At 43.4% G+C, this 18,353-nt stretch overlaps 1 protein-coding gene across 2 annotated transcripts in view; it reads right to left on the minus strand.

Moving 5' to 3' along the window:
- Window positions 1–18,353, minus strand: part of ST7 (suppression of tumorigenicity 7) — a 150,424-nt gene that overhangs the window by 51,371 nt on the left and 80,700 nt on the right. For both annotated transcript variants that reach the window (XM_061373028.1, XM_061373027.1), the window contains exons 3-7: window positions 11,483–11,642; window positions 5,554–5,608; window positions 4,900–5,015; window positions 3,675–3,750; window positions 488–642 (exon numbers count right to left, since the gene is read on the minus strand). In XM_061373028.1, coding sequence (XP_061229012.1) covers window positions 488–642; window positions 3,675–3,750; window positions 4,900–5,015; window positions 5,554–5,608; window positions 11,483–11,642 — 562 coding nt within the window. The remainder of the gene's footprint in view (window positions 1–487; window positions 643–3,674; window positions 3,751–4,899; window positions 5,016–5,553; window positions 5,609–11,482; window positions 11,643–18,353) is intronic.

Genomic DNA, 18,353 nt, shown 5'->3' on the forward strand with positions numbered 1-18,353 from the left:
CAATTAACTTTCCAAATGTCACACTGGTTAATGGGTCTCACTAACTTTTACACAGAACAATGTGGTATATGTATTTAACCTCACAGCTGATGGAAAGAAGCTGGCCAAGCACCACTTCACTCCTGTTTCCATCATTCTTTACTGCCTTTTCACAACATGAGCCCATGAGCAACTTCCTAAACCAGTGCCCAACATTTTCTTAATATCAGACCTCTGACACCTTTGGCTCTACTACCTTTTCTCTTCAGTTAAGTACATGCTCCGATATTCTGCCACACAAAAGAAAAGGTGTATCCTTAATCTGAGCATTACTAGCTCAGGAACTGAATCAAGCAAAAACACTGAAGTCTGATTCTCTTTTCCAGCCAATGTTAAATACTGAGTACATAGTTATGAGAGGGAAAAGAAAAAACACAAAACAAAACCCAAAGAACTCCCTGGAACTTCTTTCCATTTAGAAATGGCTATTCCCTCCAAAGAAACTTACTGTGTTGGGCTTCATACTGGGCACCATGGTGCTGTAACTGCTGACTGCGCCTGTAGCAGCCCTCTCCAGCTTTCAAAGCTTGCTTGAACAGCTTCTCTGCTTCTACAATTGTTGTTGCTTCCTCTTCAGCCAGGAGAATATAGGCAGTAGCACACCTGCAAAAATATCAGAGGAAAAAACATGAGAAGTTTGCATGAAGTGAAAGCTGTACAAAGACATGCCAGCCTGGCAAGGATGTACCGGATAGAGAGGCCATGGAGTTTTGTCCATATGAGTTTCTGATGAACTATTCTGATGAATAAATATTCTAGCTATCAGACCACAACTCTCATTTGTAGGTACTGCATCACTCAGCCACTTCAGGAAACCTATTGACAACTGCCCCAGAAAGTAAAGCACTGTCTCACTAAGCAGTCATGGCCTACCTCACTAAAACTCCTTCTGGAAATCAAGACTAGTTTTATGCACTATGGTTGTAAGTGAAAAGTCCTGCACCTGGGTTGGTGCAAAAGTACAGGCTGGGCAGAGAATTGATTGAGAGCAGCCCTGAGAAGAAGGACCTGGGGTGTTGATGGATGAGAGGCTCAACATAACCCAACAGTGTGTACTTGTAGCACAGAAAGCCAACTCTGTGCTGGGCTGCATCAAAAGAAGGGTGGCCAGCAGGTTGAGGGAGGTGATGCTGCCCCTCTACTCTGCCCCCATGAGACCCCACCTGCAGTGCTGCATTCAGCTCTGGGGCTCCCAACACAACAGGGATATGGACCTGCTCCAGTGAGTCCAGAGGAGAGTTAAGAAGCTGCTCAGAGGGCTGGAGCACCTCTCCTGTGAAGACATGCTGAGAAAGTTGGGCTTGTTCAGCCTGGAGAAGAGAAGGCTCTTGGGAGACCTTAAAGCAGCTTCCAATAACTAAAGGAGGCCTACAAGAGATCAGGAGAGGGACTTTTTACACGGGCATGTAGTGATATGTCAAGGTTGGAATGGCTTTAAACTGAAAGAGAGTAGACTTAGATTAGACATTAGGAAGAAATTCTTCACTGAGAGTGGTGAGACACTGGAACAGGTTGCCCAGAGAAGCTGTGGATGCCCCATCCCTGGAAGTGTTCAAGGCCAGGTTGGATGGGGCTTTGAGCAACCTGGTCTAGTGGAAGGAGTGTCTGCCACATTGGAACTAGACGATTTTTAACGCTCCCACCAACCCTAACCATTCTATGATTCTATGATTAACACAAAATGTCTGCAATGGTATAAAAAGGATCAGTAGACCTGTAACACTTGCCATATGCAAAGAACAGATCATGAATGTAATTGTAGAGATTAAGAATCAAAACAAAAAACCCCAATCAAAAAACAGGAAAGCAGCTTCAGGAATACACAGAAAGGTGAAATGCATGGTGGGAGTCACCTTGTCCAGCTTTTAGCTGTCTGATTTAGATATCTTAATTATCTGTGCCCTTCTATCTCCATCAAGAAGAACCTTCACAAAGTCATTCATTCCACATTTAAAGATCTAAGAATAGGCTGAATCACTGACTGGAGGTGCATCTCCTAGTGACTGTAGAGGGAGCCCAGGTAACTACTTTAAAATCAATGGCCACAATTTACAGCTGAAGTTAGGTGGGTTATAGTTGTTGACTTCTTTCCAACACAAAGCACAATGCTGATCAGATTATTCTTTATACAGAAATAGAATCAGGCTGCAGCTGCCTGTAATTGAGTTTCACGAAGAGTCATCGGCTGAGGAAGAAGAAATACCATGTCTGAGTGAGAACAAGATTCCAGGCACTAGTTGTTGTGCACCACTCAATGGGAAAGCAGCTTGACAGAAAAAGATCTGTGTGTCTTCCTGGATACCCAAGTTGACCACTACTTAGGAATGTGCCCTTCAGCAAAGAATGTGAATGAGCTGTATTAGGAGGAGTGTTGTCAGCAGGTCAAGGGATTTGATCCTTCCCCTCTAGTCAGCACTAGTGAGACTGCTCCTGGAGTGCTGAGTCCAGATCTGGGCTCCCCAGTACAAGAGGACAAGTACAAGACAGTACAAGAGAGTCCAGCAAAGGGCTGTGAAGATGATTAAGTGACTGGAGCACCTCACATATGAGGAAGGACTAAGAGCTCTGAGACTGAAGCCTGGAGGCGAGAAGGCTCGAGGGGATCTCATCAGTGTTTATAAATCATTGATGAGAGGGTGCAAAGAGGATGCACCAGGCTCTTTCCAATGGTGTCCAGTTACAGGACCAGAGGCAAAGCACACAAATTGAAACATAGGAGGCTCTCTCTGAACATCAGGAAACACTTCTTTACTGTGAGGGTGACTGAGCACTGGCACAGGTTGTCCAAGGAGTTTGTGGAGTCTCCCTCCTTGGTCCTGGACATGGTCCTGTGCAATGTTCTGCAGGTCGCTATGATTGACTGAGGAGGGTTGAACCAGGTACCTCCAGAGATCCCCGCCAACCTTCATTGGAATTCTGTGATATGAGTGAATGGGATAGGCTTACTTCTGCAAAAGCCTTTTATGCTATGTGCTCCCTCAGTTAAACTGCTGTCCAGGAACAAACTATTCTTTTTCTTCTGATGAAACACATGAAGGACAATCTGTAAGGCACCAGTTCATGGAATTTTAGAATGCAGTAATCTCTGACAGCAAGCTAAGGGAGTCTCTCTGCTTTATGGACTTCACCATGCCAGTAAATCATCACAGCACTGTGTTTACTGTGGGATATTACACTTCTCATTGAGTAAATAAGTACCAGACTCAAAAAGCGGAAAGTCCCAGAAAATTACATCATATTCTCTCTCAATACAAAATGAATATTTCTGAAGGTGTTTATGAGTCCCTTATTTCTTGCCTCTCTTCAGGATGACTGAAAAATCCAAAAGTAAACTCTCTATCCCATAAAGGCACATTTCACATGCTCTTTAGGAGGCAACTTAATTAATACTTTGCTGTGCCAATTCAAAGCCCACTGACATCAACAGGAAGACTCCCTATTGTCACCACTGCCCTAAGGATCTTCTGGGTGGCTAGCAAAACATGCAGCTGTGCTTTTTTGCTCCCATTGTAGGCCCTCCTGTGACAGGCCTGTAATCATGATTAAAAATTGCTGTCGCAAACCCCATGCCTTAAGCTACCATCAAATGGATTTTTAAATGACAGGAAATAAATGTTAATGTTGTTGTCACTCACTCATTCAATTCCAAGGCTTCATGTGCTGCAGAAATTCGGGCTTGGGGGTTTCTCTCTCTCCAGGCTTTTTGCATTACTATTCAATAAACAAAGCAGAACAGGGGCATATCAGTCATTATGGCGTTAACAAGAAGAAGCTACTGCATTAGAACAGCAGAATTTATTGCTCTCAGCCTGACTCACTCCAGAGCATTTCCAAGAGCTAGAACTCAGTGATCACTTGAAAGACACATACTCAACATGAGCTTTTTTTCCCCAAATATTCAGCTTCATGTTTCCATTTAATCAAACTTTTTTCCATGGGAAAATCCAGTTAAGAGATCATGCCATCTGCACTGTCACACAGAGCGGCCTTTTCCTCTTGGGGTAGTAAACCCCACAGGGCACAAAAGAATACAAGAATAGATGTCATTCTTACTTATTCTAGTTCCTTACTTTGCTGCTGCTTTAGGTGAATGTTAAATGGCAACAGCATCCAGGCTAGTCAGGCATTCTTGTAATTACCCCACTGAGTTCAGAAAACAAGATTTATATTTATTGTGTGCCAAAACAGTATGTTCTCCTTTGAATTATGCCCTCAGAATGGAGAACCCAACTGTCAGTACCTCTCCCTTCCTAAGAGACAAAGATTTTTCTCTTCAGAGGCAAATTCTGATGATTGAGATCACTGTCGTACATTTTTACCAGAACCAAAGTCTGCATGTGGATTTAACAGTAAAGGCTTAACACAACTAAAGCTGCTTACACAAATTCAGTTGTAAATGTGTTCCCATTTTTTACAGAGCTTCTAACTACATCAGGGAATGAAAAACAGGACTCAGGTTTTACATAAGCTCTGTCTACTGTCATCATAGACTAAATGGGACCTGGATAATGTAACTCAACATACTACATTGCAGCTGGAGGCACGTCAAGTTATATGTGTTTGAAGCCACTGCTAGAAACAGGAGGAAAAATCAAGTTTTTACACTTGCAAATGGTACCTTGAATGACTTCAGCAAGACAGCAGAACAAAACAGTGACACAAACTAAATAGGTTTATACTTATATAAGTACATATTCAGATTTAGAATACCATGAATCCATCTGCCATGGCTTTCTATTCTCAAACTTTTACTTTTCCTTATCTACCTCAGAGAACTGATGTCTGACTGCATTTTTTTTTGCATCAGTTTGAAACAATCATTAACCTATTAGCAAAAACAGTTGTTCACAAATCTCTTACTAGCATCTGCAGGCCGTAAATGATCCGTGTCACATGTGAAGAATGTCTGATGGTCCTGTGCTGAAAGATTCATATCGTAGTAAGTCAAAGGTTCTCTCCCTGTCACCCATGTATACCTGCAAACATGCCAACAAAGAGACATTTTGGCTGATAAGATCACATTCAGCAAAATTAATCTAGGAAAGAATCCTAGATGTTAGAGATGGACATAGCTGACTAAGTTCACCCAGCCAATCTCCTAACCAGTATACACTGCATTTCACTGTACTGTGATGGAGTGACAGCAGCTAACCTAAGCTAGTAAAGGATGTTGGAACGCAAACACTGGAAATTGGTAATACATATATTCAAACATTAAGACTACATGAAATCTAGATATAATTCATTAGGTTGTTTGCTATAACTAATTTGAACAGAATTACTTGATTAACAGTACCAGGTTTTTCTATTACAAGGTTACAAAAAATGTATGCATGAGCATGAATTCTAATTTCTTTTCATTCAGAAACATTTCATAAATGACAGAGAAACCTGGCATGAGCACGTGTCCGCAGCTGGTTTTGGTTTTCCATTTCTGAGTTAGATTAATGGAAAAGTACAGTTAAGGTCCTTAACACAGTACTATGCCTGAGACTGGAACATCGTAGCACTTACCGATTATATTCCGCTCCTCTGAACAGATTTAAAGGATTTCGCCAGACTTTGCATTCTGTCATAAACAGAAATACATAATAATGAATCTCTGCCAAATTACAATGGTAATTGAGGTTTATCAGAAACATCAGTTACCTTCTAATGAGCCTTATCAAATGACTTAAGATTTTTTATAAGTACAAATGAAGGCAGAAAAAAAACCAAAACAAATCAAAGCACGGAGATGTAGGTAACCAGACTGTTTTCCCTTTTAAAATAGTAACATAATTATAAATTAGTGTCAGCAAATGTAATCATTCCAGACAAATAACCACTAGCAAAGCTCCAAATGCCAGATGAAAAGATAATACTGATTAGTTCCAGGATGCGCATTTACCATAATCATAGAATCATAGAATAGTTAGGGTTGGAAAGGACCTTAAGATCATCAAGTTCAAACCTCCCTGCCATGGGCAGGGACACCTTGCACTAAAGCATGCCACCCAAGGCCTCGTCCAGCCTAGCCTTGAACACTGCCAGGGATGCAGCATTCATAACCTCCCTGGGCAACCCATTCCAGTGCCTCACCACCCTAACAGGAAAGAATTTCCTCCTTATATCCAATCTAAACTTCCCCTGTTTAAGTTTTAACCCATTACCCCCTGTCCTTTCACTACAGTCCCTAATGAAGAGTCCATCCCCAGTATCCCTACAGGCCCTCTTCAGATACTGGAAGGCTGCTATGGGGTCTCCACACAGCCTTCTCTTCTCCAGGCTGAACAGACCCAACTTTCTCAGCCTATCTTCACATGGGAGGTGCTCCAGTCCCCTGATCATCCTCGGGGCCCTCCTCTGGACTTGTTCCAACAGTTCCATGTCCTTTTTATGTTGAGGACACCAGAACTGCACACAACACTCCAAGTGAGGTCTCACAAGAGCAAAGGGGCAGGATCACCTCCTTGGACCTGCTGGTCACGCTCCTTTTGATACAGCCCAGGATACAGTTGGCTTTCTGGGCTGCAAGCGCACACTGAAGCCTGCTCATGTTCATTTTCTTATCAACCAGCACCCCCAAGTCCTTCTCTGCAGGGCTGCTCTGAATCTCTTCTCTGCCCAGCCTGTAGCTGTGCCTGGGATTGCTCCGACCCAGGGGTAGGACCTTGCACTTGTCATAGTTAAACTTCATGAGGTTGGCATCAGCCCACCTCAGAAGCATGTCAAGGTCCCTCTGGATGGCATTCCTTCCCTCCAGCGTATCAACCGAACCACACAGCTTGGTGTCATCGGCAAACTTGCTGAGGGCGTACTCAACGCCACTGTCCATGTCAGCGACGAAGATAATTGAACAGGGATCACATTGGGTTATTGCACTGAAAACCAGCAATTAACTCAGCCCTACGGACTTGTTACTTCTACAGAAAAATTTCATTGTCCAGTAATACTGTCAATCAATGAGCATCTCAGCTTCAGTTGCCAAATGTAATCCTTCTTAGCTCATGAGCTAAAAGATCCATGGCAACATCTGCTGACCTTACTGAAGTTATACCAGGGTTGACAAAGGATGCTGAATAGATTGGAAGAGAAAGTTCAGTGCATTGCAAGTGTTTGGCAACACTAAAAGCATTTCATACGTTTCTCTTGGGAAAAAAAAAATGCAAATTCTTCACACTACAGGGAGGAAGAGGTAAGAATATCTACAACAGCATAATTTAAAACAGAATGTAAAAAGAAATTTAAAAAAAAATCAATTTCTATAGCTTTTGAAAAGGTGAGCTCTTAATTTTGGCTTTTCTTCCTTTACTTTAACACCAGATTTGTTCTCTTCATTTCAACAGAGACAATTCACTCCAGTGAAGGTAAGACCAGAATCAAACCTACTATTCACACAAAGTCTCAGTGAGAGGCAACATGTTCCACCACATATATGCTATTGGATGATCCCTCGTGTGGTGCTGTGCAAAAAATCTTCAGGAGCATTGGCCCTCCAGCATTTCACCAGCTGCCTTCCACCACCAAAAGCCAACCAGCACATTTTTCCCTCTGAAATTTTGTGCCGTCATTTCTAAAATATCACAGCAATGGTTTTTTGGTGGAATACTGAGTCAGCAGGATATCTACCCTACTTTATACAACCCTGTAAAGTATATGCCTGTTCCCTTTATGCCTGTTTCATTAAAGAGACAGATGGAAATACAGACTGACAAATCCAGCCCTTCTCTTTTCTCATAGATGTAGCTCCCACTTCTGAGTATGAGGCTAAAGTGGCACAGACAGAAAGCTTTTCACGTAAATTATTTGCAATAACATAATGACACCCACAGCTACACAAAAAGTAGTCAACTGCCATAGGAGGTGTGCTCTCAGCTTGCTGCCTACATTACCTAAGACATGCATGAAACATGGGAGACATGGGAAACATGGGAAGATGTTTGGGAAGAGTGACTGCACTGACTATGCATCTGCATCTTTCAAGCAACCACTTCAGCAGGCAGCTAATATTAGAAAGCTCTACTGGTTTGATCAGCAGAAGTGCTCAATCGACATTCAGCTGTTCAGTTGTGCAGCCAGAGGGTACATCTGTTTGACTAGCTTCAATCTAACAGTTTTTACATAATATGACTTTCAAAGCATTATAAATGTTAAATCAACATCAGCCTTCTCATTTCCAGAGGTACAATTCAATGGCTTGGCTTACTTCATTTGCAACCAACAAGATCAGGCAACAACTACTTGACCACAGTGCTCATCTTATTTAAATTTAAGCCATTACACTTTATCTGAAGTATGCAGTACTGCTGCAGGGAAAGGTAGAACTGGGGAACAAAAAGCAGAGGTGAAGAAGGGATTTTATCATCACCTTCTGTCCTGTGGGTAGTCTGGCATCTGTCTAGCTAGTTAAACATGATGTGCTCTTTGCTCCTTTTATCTTGGTATCTGCTGATACCATGGTCTCAGTACAACAACCATTCTTCTGACCTTTTGAAGGCAAAAATATCTACTCCAATACTCTACCACAGTCAAACATCTACACAGGGAAACATAGTGAGCCAACCAAAAAAGCCATCTTTGCCTTGTTGGATAATGAAAGAAATATCCCAGTGTTGATGCATGGCAAATTGCAAAGGTTGCCTTTTCTGTTACATTACAAACTAATAATATATCTATGTCCTTATTTTTATAAACAACAGGGATTTATTAAAGACTAATCTTACTAATCTTTTAGTTCCTTGTCCAATGATCACATTTTGAGCACCAATACTTTTCTGAAAGCATACGTAACAGGCTATCTGTACAAACACACTACCCAGAGACACTGGGACAGTCCCAACCCATAGCCTCAAATGCCAATGCACACTCTTTTACTATTTCTTTGTATCAGAAAAGTCAGGGTGCTTGGACGAACCTCATTACTCAAAATACTGTGCCTTCTGCTTTAAAACAATGGGAGTTAATTCAGAGTTGCTGGGGTGACTGACCACACTAATGAGGCCACACAGCTGTTTATAAGCCATCCCATGCTTTCTGCCAATTCACCCAAATCTAATATTCTGGACCATGCAGTGCCACTATTCACAGCCTCTGCTTAGGTGGGAATGATGAGAACTGAATTTGCTGTGCTATATGGAGGCTTCCTGACATACTCAATAGAGAGCAAGATTTTTTGAGGCCACATATTTTATTTAACTTGTGAATTCAAAGCTGATTTTTGCTTGCTTGTTTTCATGAACACTGAACAGCAGAAATAAAAGTTGCCACATACAGACACAAGCACCTCAGCTGCTAAACAATTATGTTTTCTCCATAACTGAATTTGTTTTTTTTTTCCATTCACGTTTCCTCACTTGTTAGTTCTAATATATTTTAAAAGTCTGCAGAGGAAATAAATTTAATGAAACTGTAATTGATTCTAGGGGCACATCCCTAATGAAAGCTGAATTAATGTCCAATATTAAGATAATGGTCTGTATTCCAAGCTAGGTCTGAAAGAGGTAAGCTTCATTTTACAGATGAGGAACACAAATCAAGATGCTCCTGCCCTGACCTCCATTAACAGCAAGTATTTCCAACTCAAGCCAGCAGCATTTCAGCATCTTCCATCAGTCATGGCCTAAGCTTTCTATTCATCCTTTCCAGGTAGCTGAGTCACCCAAGCACAGAGACAAATTCACCTGGGACTCAAGCTCTTCAGTCCAGCAAGATCAGGACATGGGAGGCTGATCCATTTTAGGCAGATTGGCCTATCTCTCTAAGGAATGATCTACAGACAATCAGACACCTGACTCAAAGCTCCCCAGCAGAATCCCAAACCCTGTAATGTGAATGAAGTGACCTGCAGGTATAACCCTTCTGTGGCAGAGCTGTAGCAGGACTTAAGCTGCCCCAGTTCAAAACTGACATCCTTCCCTCCATGGCATAATGGCTAATTTCTTCTGATACAACTGTCTTTATTGGATGCCTTTTCTTAAAACCTGACTGCGTTATGACTTGCCCAAAATCACAAATCAAATTAGTAACAGAGTCAGGAACAGAACAAGCCCTTAAGCTATAAAAGTTGCTACGCTTCCACTTACTAAAGTAAAATCTGTTTACAAACTGCTTACATGACCTAAAAAATAAACTGATGCAAACAAAAGGAGATGGACATTCCTCACATCTTTTTCTTATTCTTTAACAACACTTATTCTTCGAAAGATTTTAATACTCCCTGCCTTTAAAAATTCTATTGAAGAAAAAGCATATGCAATTTAGCAGGGCTTTCAGAAGTCAGAAATAGATGCACTGGCAACGTGGCCTCAGCAATAAGCATTGCATGAATTAGGAAAGATATAATTAGACAGAACAATTAATGAAACAGCTCTGCCTTTCATGTGATCACAAAACAAGTTTAAAGGAAGCCTTATCTGGTCTCATGGCTCAGCAGAAGATGGTGTTTGTTGTTGCCACAACCCCGTGCAACGCTACTGCCTTGGGAAGAATGGCTGGAAAGCTGCTCAGCAGAAAATGACCTGGGGGTGATGACTGACAGCTGCTGAACATGAACAGCTTGTGGTCAGGCAGCCAAGAAGGCCAACAGCATCCTGGCCTGTATCAGCAATAGTGTGGTCAGCGGACCAGGGCAGTGATCATACCCCTGTACTGAGCACTGGTGAGGCTGCATATCTAGTACTGTGTCCAGTTCTGAGCCCCTCACTAGAAGAGAGACACTGAGGTGCTGGAGCTGGTCCAGAGAAGGGCAACAAAGCTGCTGAAGGGTCTGGAGCACACAACTGATGGGGAACAGCTGAGGGACCTGGGGTTGTTTAGTCTGGAGAAGGGAAGGCTCAGGGGGACCCTACTGCTCTCTGCAACTGCCTGAAAGGAGGCTGTAGCGAGATGCAGGTTGATCTCCCAAGTAACAAGAGATCAGACAAGAGGTAATGGCCTCAAGCTGGACCAGAAAAGGTTTAGATTTGATATTAGGAAAAAATTCTCCACAGAGAGGGTGCTCAGGCATTGGAACAGGCTGCCCAGAGAAGTGGTGTCCCTGGACAGTGGTCAAAAGTGTTCAAAAAACATGTAGATGCCCTCAGGGACATGGTTTAGTGGTAGATTGGCAGTCCTGGGGTAACGGTTGGACTTGATGGTCTTAAAAGTCTTTTCAAACCTAGCTGATTCTATGCTTCTGCTGTGGGCCTTCCCTTCAGCGGGCTGCCCAAGGATTCCACAACAGACCTGACCTGAAGTCGAGGGTGGCACCGCTGGGTGGGGTGACTGGAGTGTTTGTGGGCAGGAGGACTGACTGCCCACGCCGCTGTGGCACTCACCTGAGCCCCGGCCAGCACCCAGCAGCTTCATCCTGCTGAGGTTCCACACCTGAGCAACCGCTGGCGCGTACAGCCCGGGCACACACGTCCGCTTTCCCCCGCGCTGCGCGCCCGGGGTACCGCAGCAGGAGGTTTCGGGCGCTCACCTGACACGCTCTGCCGGCTGGAGTCCGCGTCCCCGTTGGCGGCGCTGGCGGCGCTGGGCGCGCTGTTGTCCACCCCGCCCAGCAGGGGTCGCAGGTGGCTCACCGAGACCTGCTCGATGAAGGAGGTGCCGTACTTGCGGAAGTACCACCACTCGAAGATCTGCAACACACACACTGCGCGTCAGCCGCGCCCGACGGCCCGACCGCCCGGCCCTCAGCCCCCGCCGGAGCCCTGCAGAGGCGCAGGCACCCGGGTTCCGGCCGCCCAGGGGTCCCTGCCTCCTGAGGGAGGCACCTGCCACCGCATTCCCAGCCCGGGGAGCGCCGAGGCCCGCTCGCCGAACCGGCCAGCCGGTCTGCCGGTGGCATACCGAGGGCTTAAATTCTATCTAGGTTTGTGCCGAATCCGGCAAATCGCTTTAAAAACCTGGTTTACAGAGGTGAAAAATCTCACTCTCGTCAGCAGAAATAATCTGGATTTATTTATTTATTTTGGGGTTTAACACAACGTCAAATTATTTCTTTTTAAGGCATTTAAAAGTGCTAGGAGCATTCCTTTAATTTGACTCCTGGAAAAAATAACAGAAACCCAAAAAAAACAGGAGCTCAGCTCCATCCATTCAAGGCCAGGCTGGACAGGGCTGCGAGCAACCCGGTCTAGTGGAAAGTGTCCCTGCCGGGGGCAGGGGGCTGTAATTGTGGGTGAGCTTTAAGGTCCCTTCCAACCCAAACCAGCCTGTGATTCGATGATTCTGTCTGACATTAGCCATGCAAATGGCATGATGCAGTCAGGAATATGTTCTCCTTTCCCCAGCTCCCACTGCAGTCAAGGGAAAGTGAGGAAAAGCAGGTTTGCTTGTTTTCCCAGTAATGATTACAAAGGACTTTACTAGGTTGAATTTAAAATAATGTTAAAAATACCTAACAAACTCCAGGCAGCTGAATCCTGTTCTGTTCAGGGCTTTTTTCCCCCAACTGAACTGTGATTTTGTTTGTGAACTGTGTTTGGTTTGGGTGACTTAGGCTGATGCCAAATTAATTTTATCTTCAGCATTTTGGTTCAATGACCAGGGAAAAAAAAATATTTAACAAAACCCTACTTGGAAAATCATTCCACAGCCTCAAATAACCCCTTATAATTGAAATTATATACATAAATATGGACTTGTAGTATTTTCACTGAGGAATTCTATTCTTGGGTAAGAATACATGTATTTTGGGAAACCACATAAACCTGGAAATGAAGACTGTTTCATATAAACAGGAAAAAGGTTCTGACTGTAAAAATTGTAAAGGCACAGGCACTTCTAACGAGTATGTAAAATGAGTGTATTTTGCAGTTGTACTTGAATCATCGCCCCAGTGTCTTCATACCAACTGAAACAAAAGCAAATCAAAGGGGTTTTGAAAAATTTGGCAGTACTTTGTAATACTGATTGCGCTAGAAATTGTGAATGGACAGCCTTCGCCCTTTAGACGTTACTCAGTGCCTCCATGTTTTATGCCAGTGCTGCAAGCTTTTACAAGACATCTACCGAAACAACAAAAAGAAAAGGTTATTTATTAATTTTTTCAACTAGGCACAATCAGCCAAGGGAACATGTCCACACCTCTGACACCATCAGCATGCTGTCCAGCAGCTTCTAGTGTGCCAGCCAGGAATCAGCCGGCTCTGGAAGGCCTTGTGGAAGTCCACCTGCTGCAGAGAGGTTCTGGCTGGGCTTCACACTGTCACTCACACAATGTGATTTCATTTTTTAGCTCTCTTGAGCTCCTTCTATAATCAATCTGACTTCTGTCTCCATGGGATTGTCTGTAGACAAGAGACAATCACTCCCGCTCCCTTTAAATCATTCCATGGGGGAAAACCAGAAGATAAACCTTCTGGCATAGTAAGAAAATGTTCCTTTCCAAAAGGACAGGCCAATGCGTTGCACACCGGAGCCTCCTGGACGTGCAGCTGTGTTGTTAAAGCACCTAGAGCATTCATATGGAGAAAGCTGTACTGGGATGGAGTGGGAATGCAGCTGGTGGCCACTTGAGACAAGTTCACACAGGAGTGCCTGGCAGCCCTGGTGTTCACTTGGTCCCCAAAACAATCTAATGGCAGCTGTGTTGTTAAAGCACCTAGAGCATTCATATGGAGAAAGCTGTACTGGGATGGAGTGGGAATGCAGCTGGTGGCCACTTGAGACAAGTTCACACAGGAGTGCCTGGCAGCCCTGGTGTTCACTTGGTCCCCAAAACAATCTAATGGCAGCTGTGTTGTTAAAGCACCTAGAGCATTCATATGGAGAAAGCTGTACTGGGATGGAGTGGGAATGCAGCTGGTGGCCACTTGAGACAAGTTCACACAGGAGTGCCTGGCAGCCCTGGTGTTCACTTGGTCCCCAAAACAATCTAATGGCTCTTCTAGGAGACGTCAACAAGGAAGAATAAACAGATCAGCTTCATGAGTAAAAGACAGAAAGGCTATGTGAACACACTGAGATCACAAGCATTTGGGAAGATAGAGATGGTCAGAGAAACCAGAACATAAACACACCCAGATCTCTGTGAGCAAGACATCTCAGGCAAATCACCAAAAACCCGCACAGCCAGGGCATCTCCTTCTTACACAGGCTCCAAGGTGCCTCTGTTGCTGTACTCATTCCATCAGCAGGTGCTTGCAGCAGTGCCCAGGTGGGAATGCTGGGAGCCAGGGACAGAGTGCTGAGGTACTATCACTGAACACTTGTTCTGAACTGCTGATATACTTCCCCTGGCATGCAGCACTGCCTCCAAATGCTGGAGATGGTGGACAGGGAGCTGGCACAGCTGAGCATGCCAGCTTTGGTTTTAGCTGTTCTCATGGTCTTATGCACACAACACTTTCTAACGGGTTTAGAATTTAAATCTTCTGATCTATGAGAGCAGGCAGCATGTGTCTGACTATGAGAGAAAGGCTGTGCCGTAAGATAAAAGTCCCAGATCTGCTGTGAGCATCTGTTTCTGTTTTATCTTTGCAAACTTTGAAGCTTGCACCAATCAAGTTCTACCTGCCCAAGGCCTCAGAGGGAATTGCTGTTTAGAGTCAAAGATTAAAGTCTTACACTGAGGCAAGGGATGCTCAGTAAGACTATCACTGTAATGTAAGTCAGGGCCTGAAGTAGAGCTGCCAGACTGGTTGCTCACATCTCTTGGCAGTTACAGACCATATCTAACAGTATCCACGGCAAGGGGGGGTTGGAACTAGCTGAATCTTTAAGGTCCCTTCCAACCCTAGCCATTCTAGGATTCTATGAGGATATGATTCTAACAAGCTTTGTATTTTTTGTAGGAGAAGAAAAAAATTAGATTTTTCCAAATGTGCTAATAAATTCTTGGTCATTATTTCAATCATAATCAGCTTTCCGATAAAAAGTCAGTAAAACCCAGAGAGGGAGAGTGGCACAGCACAAGAGCGTGCTTGAACCCACTTGCCCCGCACAAATATATACCAGCTGGAAAACTGTCACACTGAATTTCAGTAAAACTGAGAGTACAAGCAGAAAGAATGTAGATATGTGTGGTAAATACTACAGTTCAGCTCAGTGACAGAGACTTGATGAAACGTGACACAGCTGTAAGTCTGCCTTGCTAGACTTACATTAATTACTTTTAAAAATGACATTGAAGCTCCTAAATTGTTTAAGCAGCTTTAAAAATATTTACAATGTTGAGTGAATCCAGTGCCAGGAAACATCAGCCAGATCTCAATGCATAGAGTTTCTTAGAAATTGAAGTCATAAATCATCATCATAATAAGTCTTTGCTTGGAGTGGTTTGTTCACGGTGTATGAGAATGTAATCTGTAACCTGGTACTGAAGTCAAAACAATAAATTCTCTTTGCAGAATTTTTATACCTTTCTCAGTGTCAGCTGTTTTGAAACCCAATTTCTGCAAATCAAATTAATTTCTAACTGCACCAGCCAGTTTGAGAGCAATGTGAAGTCAACAAGCTTTTCACACTTCAGCAAATGAGAGGTATCTGCAGAATAATAGCTGACTATAAGGCTTAATTAATTACCCATTGAAAGAGGTCTGGATCAGAGAGGAAATTAAGGAGAAAGATCATTTCTGCACCACTTCTGAAAGGTAAGGCTACCTCACTTCTGGCATAGATACAGTGGGAGGGAAGAGCTCATCTTCACAAAGCTTGTCCCCTCCACAGGAGTAGCAAACTTATGTGGGCTTTTTGTATTCGGTGCCTGTGCTTTCAAACTGGAACAGGGTCGAACATCTCCATTATGTTCACAAAGGCCAAGTTGAAACCCTGTTCTGAACATTTACAGAAATCCAGATCTAGAATTTTTTAATCTAGGATTGGGTAAAATGCTTAATGTAAGAATATTTTTTTTGGAAAATCCTTACTGATGATTTCTAAAAAGGCATGGCTATGAAAAAGCAACCTGAAGGTGACAAATATATTTGGGTTAAGTAAGCTGGTTAATCACTTGTAAGTCTTCTCAATGCACTTCAGGTATTTGCTTTGGACTTTTTTTTGCCTTTGCTTCTCTGGGCGGATACTTCCCTTGTGCAATGATAACATTGCAGTCATCCTCTTTCTTATCTCTGCTCTAAATCCTGGACCATTTTATTGCTCTGTGTAGCAACAAATCTATTCTGCATCACTTGTATATCTGAGCTTCCTGCCTGTTTTTTCAGAACAGATATTCTATCATAAATGCACCAGTTCACGGGATGGTTTTGATGGTGGTTCTTACTGAACCAAGTAGTGATGTCTATCAGTGTTTTGAATTACGCTCCGTTAATCGTATCCAAGACAGGCATCCTCTCTTACAGTGATCTCTGTAGTCCTCTTCTAGTGTACATGTATTGAGTCTTCAAGAGAAGCACTACAGGAACAACTTCCATAGCTCCGAGTTTTCATTAAGACTCCTCCAGATCTCTGAAGAGTTAAGATTTGGAGTACTCTCCTAATAAGGTTACCTCAGTGGTAACAACCATCTAATGGATTTAAATGAAATTTACTGTCTTGAGGAACAGGCTATCAGTAGTAGTACTTGATTCCACGGTTAAGCCTATTTGATAAATAAAACAGGACCACAGAACAGGTTTCGCTGGCTCCATCATCTGTACAGTTTGTTTGCTAGCACGCTGCCTGGCCTGTGCCAACTCTCCCAGGGAATGACTGGACACGTTCTAGGGATATCAAAGCCCAGGGGCTGTTTCCAGTAAACAGTATGGAAAAGATCATCCTGTTTTGAGAGGCAAGAGTGTTTATCCATATGGATGTAACTATACACTGTTACTTGCCTTCCAAAAAAAGCAAGTCCCAGGTCTGTTTTACTTAGCTGTTAGGGGTAGCCAGCAACTCAAGCAGATATTCCAGTCCTGCCCAGCTTGGTTCTAGGAAACAGTATGCTTCTGACCATGCCTTCAGTGCCCTTAACAACAGTCATGAAGACTATGCAGCCCCATTCCTTCTGGATTAAATACACCAGTTTAGGCATCCTCTTAGGCTCTGCTCCTGGTTACCAAACACCTACTTGTCATATCTCAAGAAGTCAGCATGAGCAGGAAGACACATGCAGTGCTAATGAGCAGCTATTTACTTACACTTCATCTGCCTCTAGAAATACATAAATGCGAAAGAAAATAAGGCACTTAAGGCTAAGTGTAGCACTTCTCTCAATATTGGGTAGACCCCAGTTACTTACAGTACCTCTCGTCTGTGGACTGGATTATAGCCCACCTTCCTACAGACCCTTCCCCTCTCATCTGCTCCTTGGCAAGCGTTTCCAGTTTCTTAGGAACTCCCCACAGGGATTGTGCCCTCCCTGACCTGTCAGCCTCTGCTGAGCAGAGCAGGAACTTTGAACAATTACCAGGTATCACTTTTCAGCCACCAAAGATTGTCTGTGCACAATTGTTAGACCTTATTGGAATCTGTGGCAACACCCAGAACTCAGTCACCTTTCTGCCCCTCTGCAGCAGACTACACAAAGGTAATGAAACAAGCAGAACACCACTTAGTACCTACAGAAAATGAGAGGCCCCTTCTGGGTTGCTCAGGTCCTGTCTCAAAGTTCCTGTACTAGTACTACTGGCTACAAAAGGCTGGGACTCTCACATACCATAAACACACTGGGGCAATAGCAGACAGCCCAGGTGCGCAGTGCTAGCCCGTGTGAGGACTCATCCATGCTCTGCCTCTGTTAGATTTGGTTTCTAATTCTTTTTTTTTTCTGAAAGGCTGGGTATTTGTTCATTGCAGAATATTTCTCACTGTGTAGGAGAAAACTGTTATTGTCCCAAGCTCTGAAGTAGAATAACAAGGCATTCTTGGTGGAGATTCAAGACTGGGGTTCACTTCTGCCTGTGCTTTGTTAGAACTGAGAATCCTTCAGTTTGCAGTGCAAATGCCACCTGTACTTTCTAACCAGCTTTCAGTCTGGTGATAACTGTATGTTAAATACACAGCCTTATTTAGAAATCTCAGTGGCATTTACATAGTTCCAGTTCACAGCATTTACTGGATGTCAGTTGTGTTTCATGACAGTTTTATTACCCTACCTGTGGAAAACCTTCGCCTCTCAAACACTGAACACAATGCAGCTCATTGTATTCTGTGAGACAGAACCCTGTTTTTTACTGGATTAAAAGTAACTGTGGCGGAACCAAGTTTCCAATACAATGTTTCTAATGCACCTTGGAACTTAATCTGGTTCCTGATTTTCATGCCTAAAATAATGCAGGCATGAACTAAATATATGCCAAACTCTTCATTTTAAACTATGTGCTGTAGTAAAGTAATTATTAGGGAGAATGCTTGAGATAGAAAAGTACTTTCTGTACAGTTCTGAGCTATGCAGAAAAGAAAGTCTG

Source organism: Neopsephotus bourkii, unplaced genomic scaffold (assembly GCF_033783945.1).
Source record: "Neopsephotus bourkii isolate Nb327-2 ecotype Australia unplaced genomic scaffold, CSIRO-AGI_Nbou_v1 NB_1624, whole genome shotgun sequence".
Lineage (NCBI taxonomy): Eukaryota > Metazoa > Chordata > Aves > Psittaciformes > Psittacidae > Neopsephotus > Neopsephotus bourkii.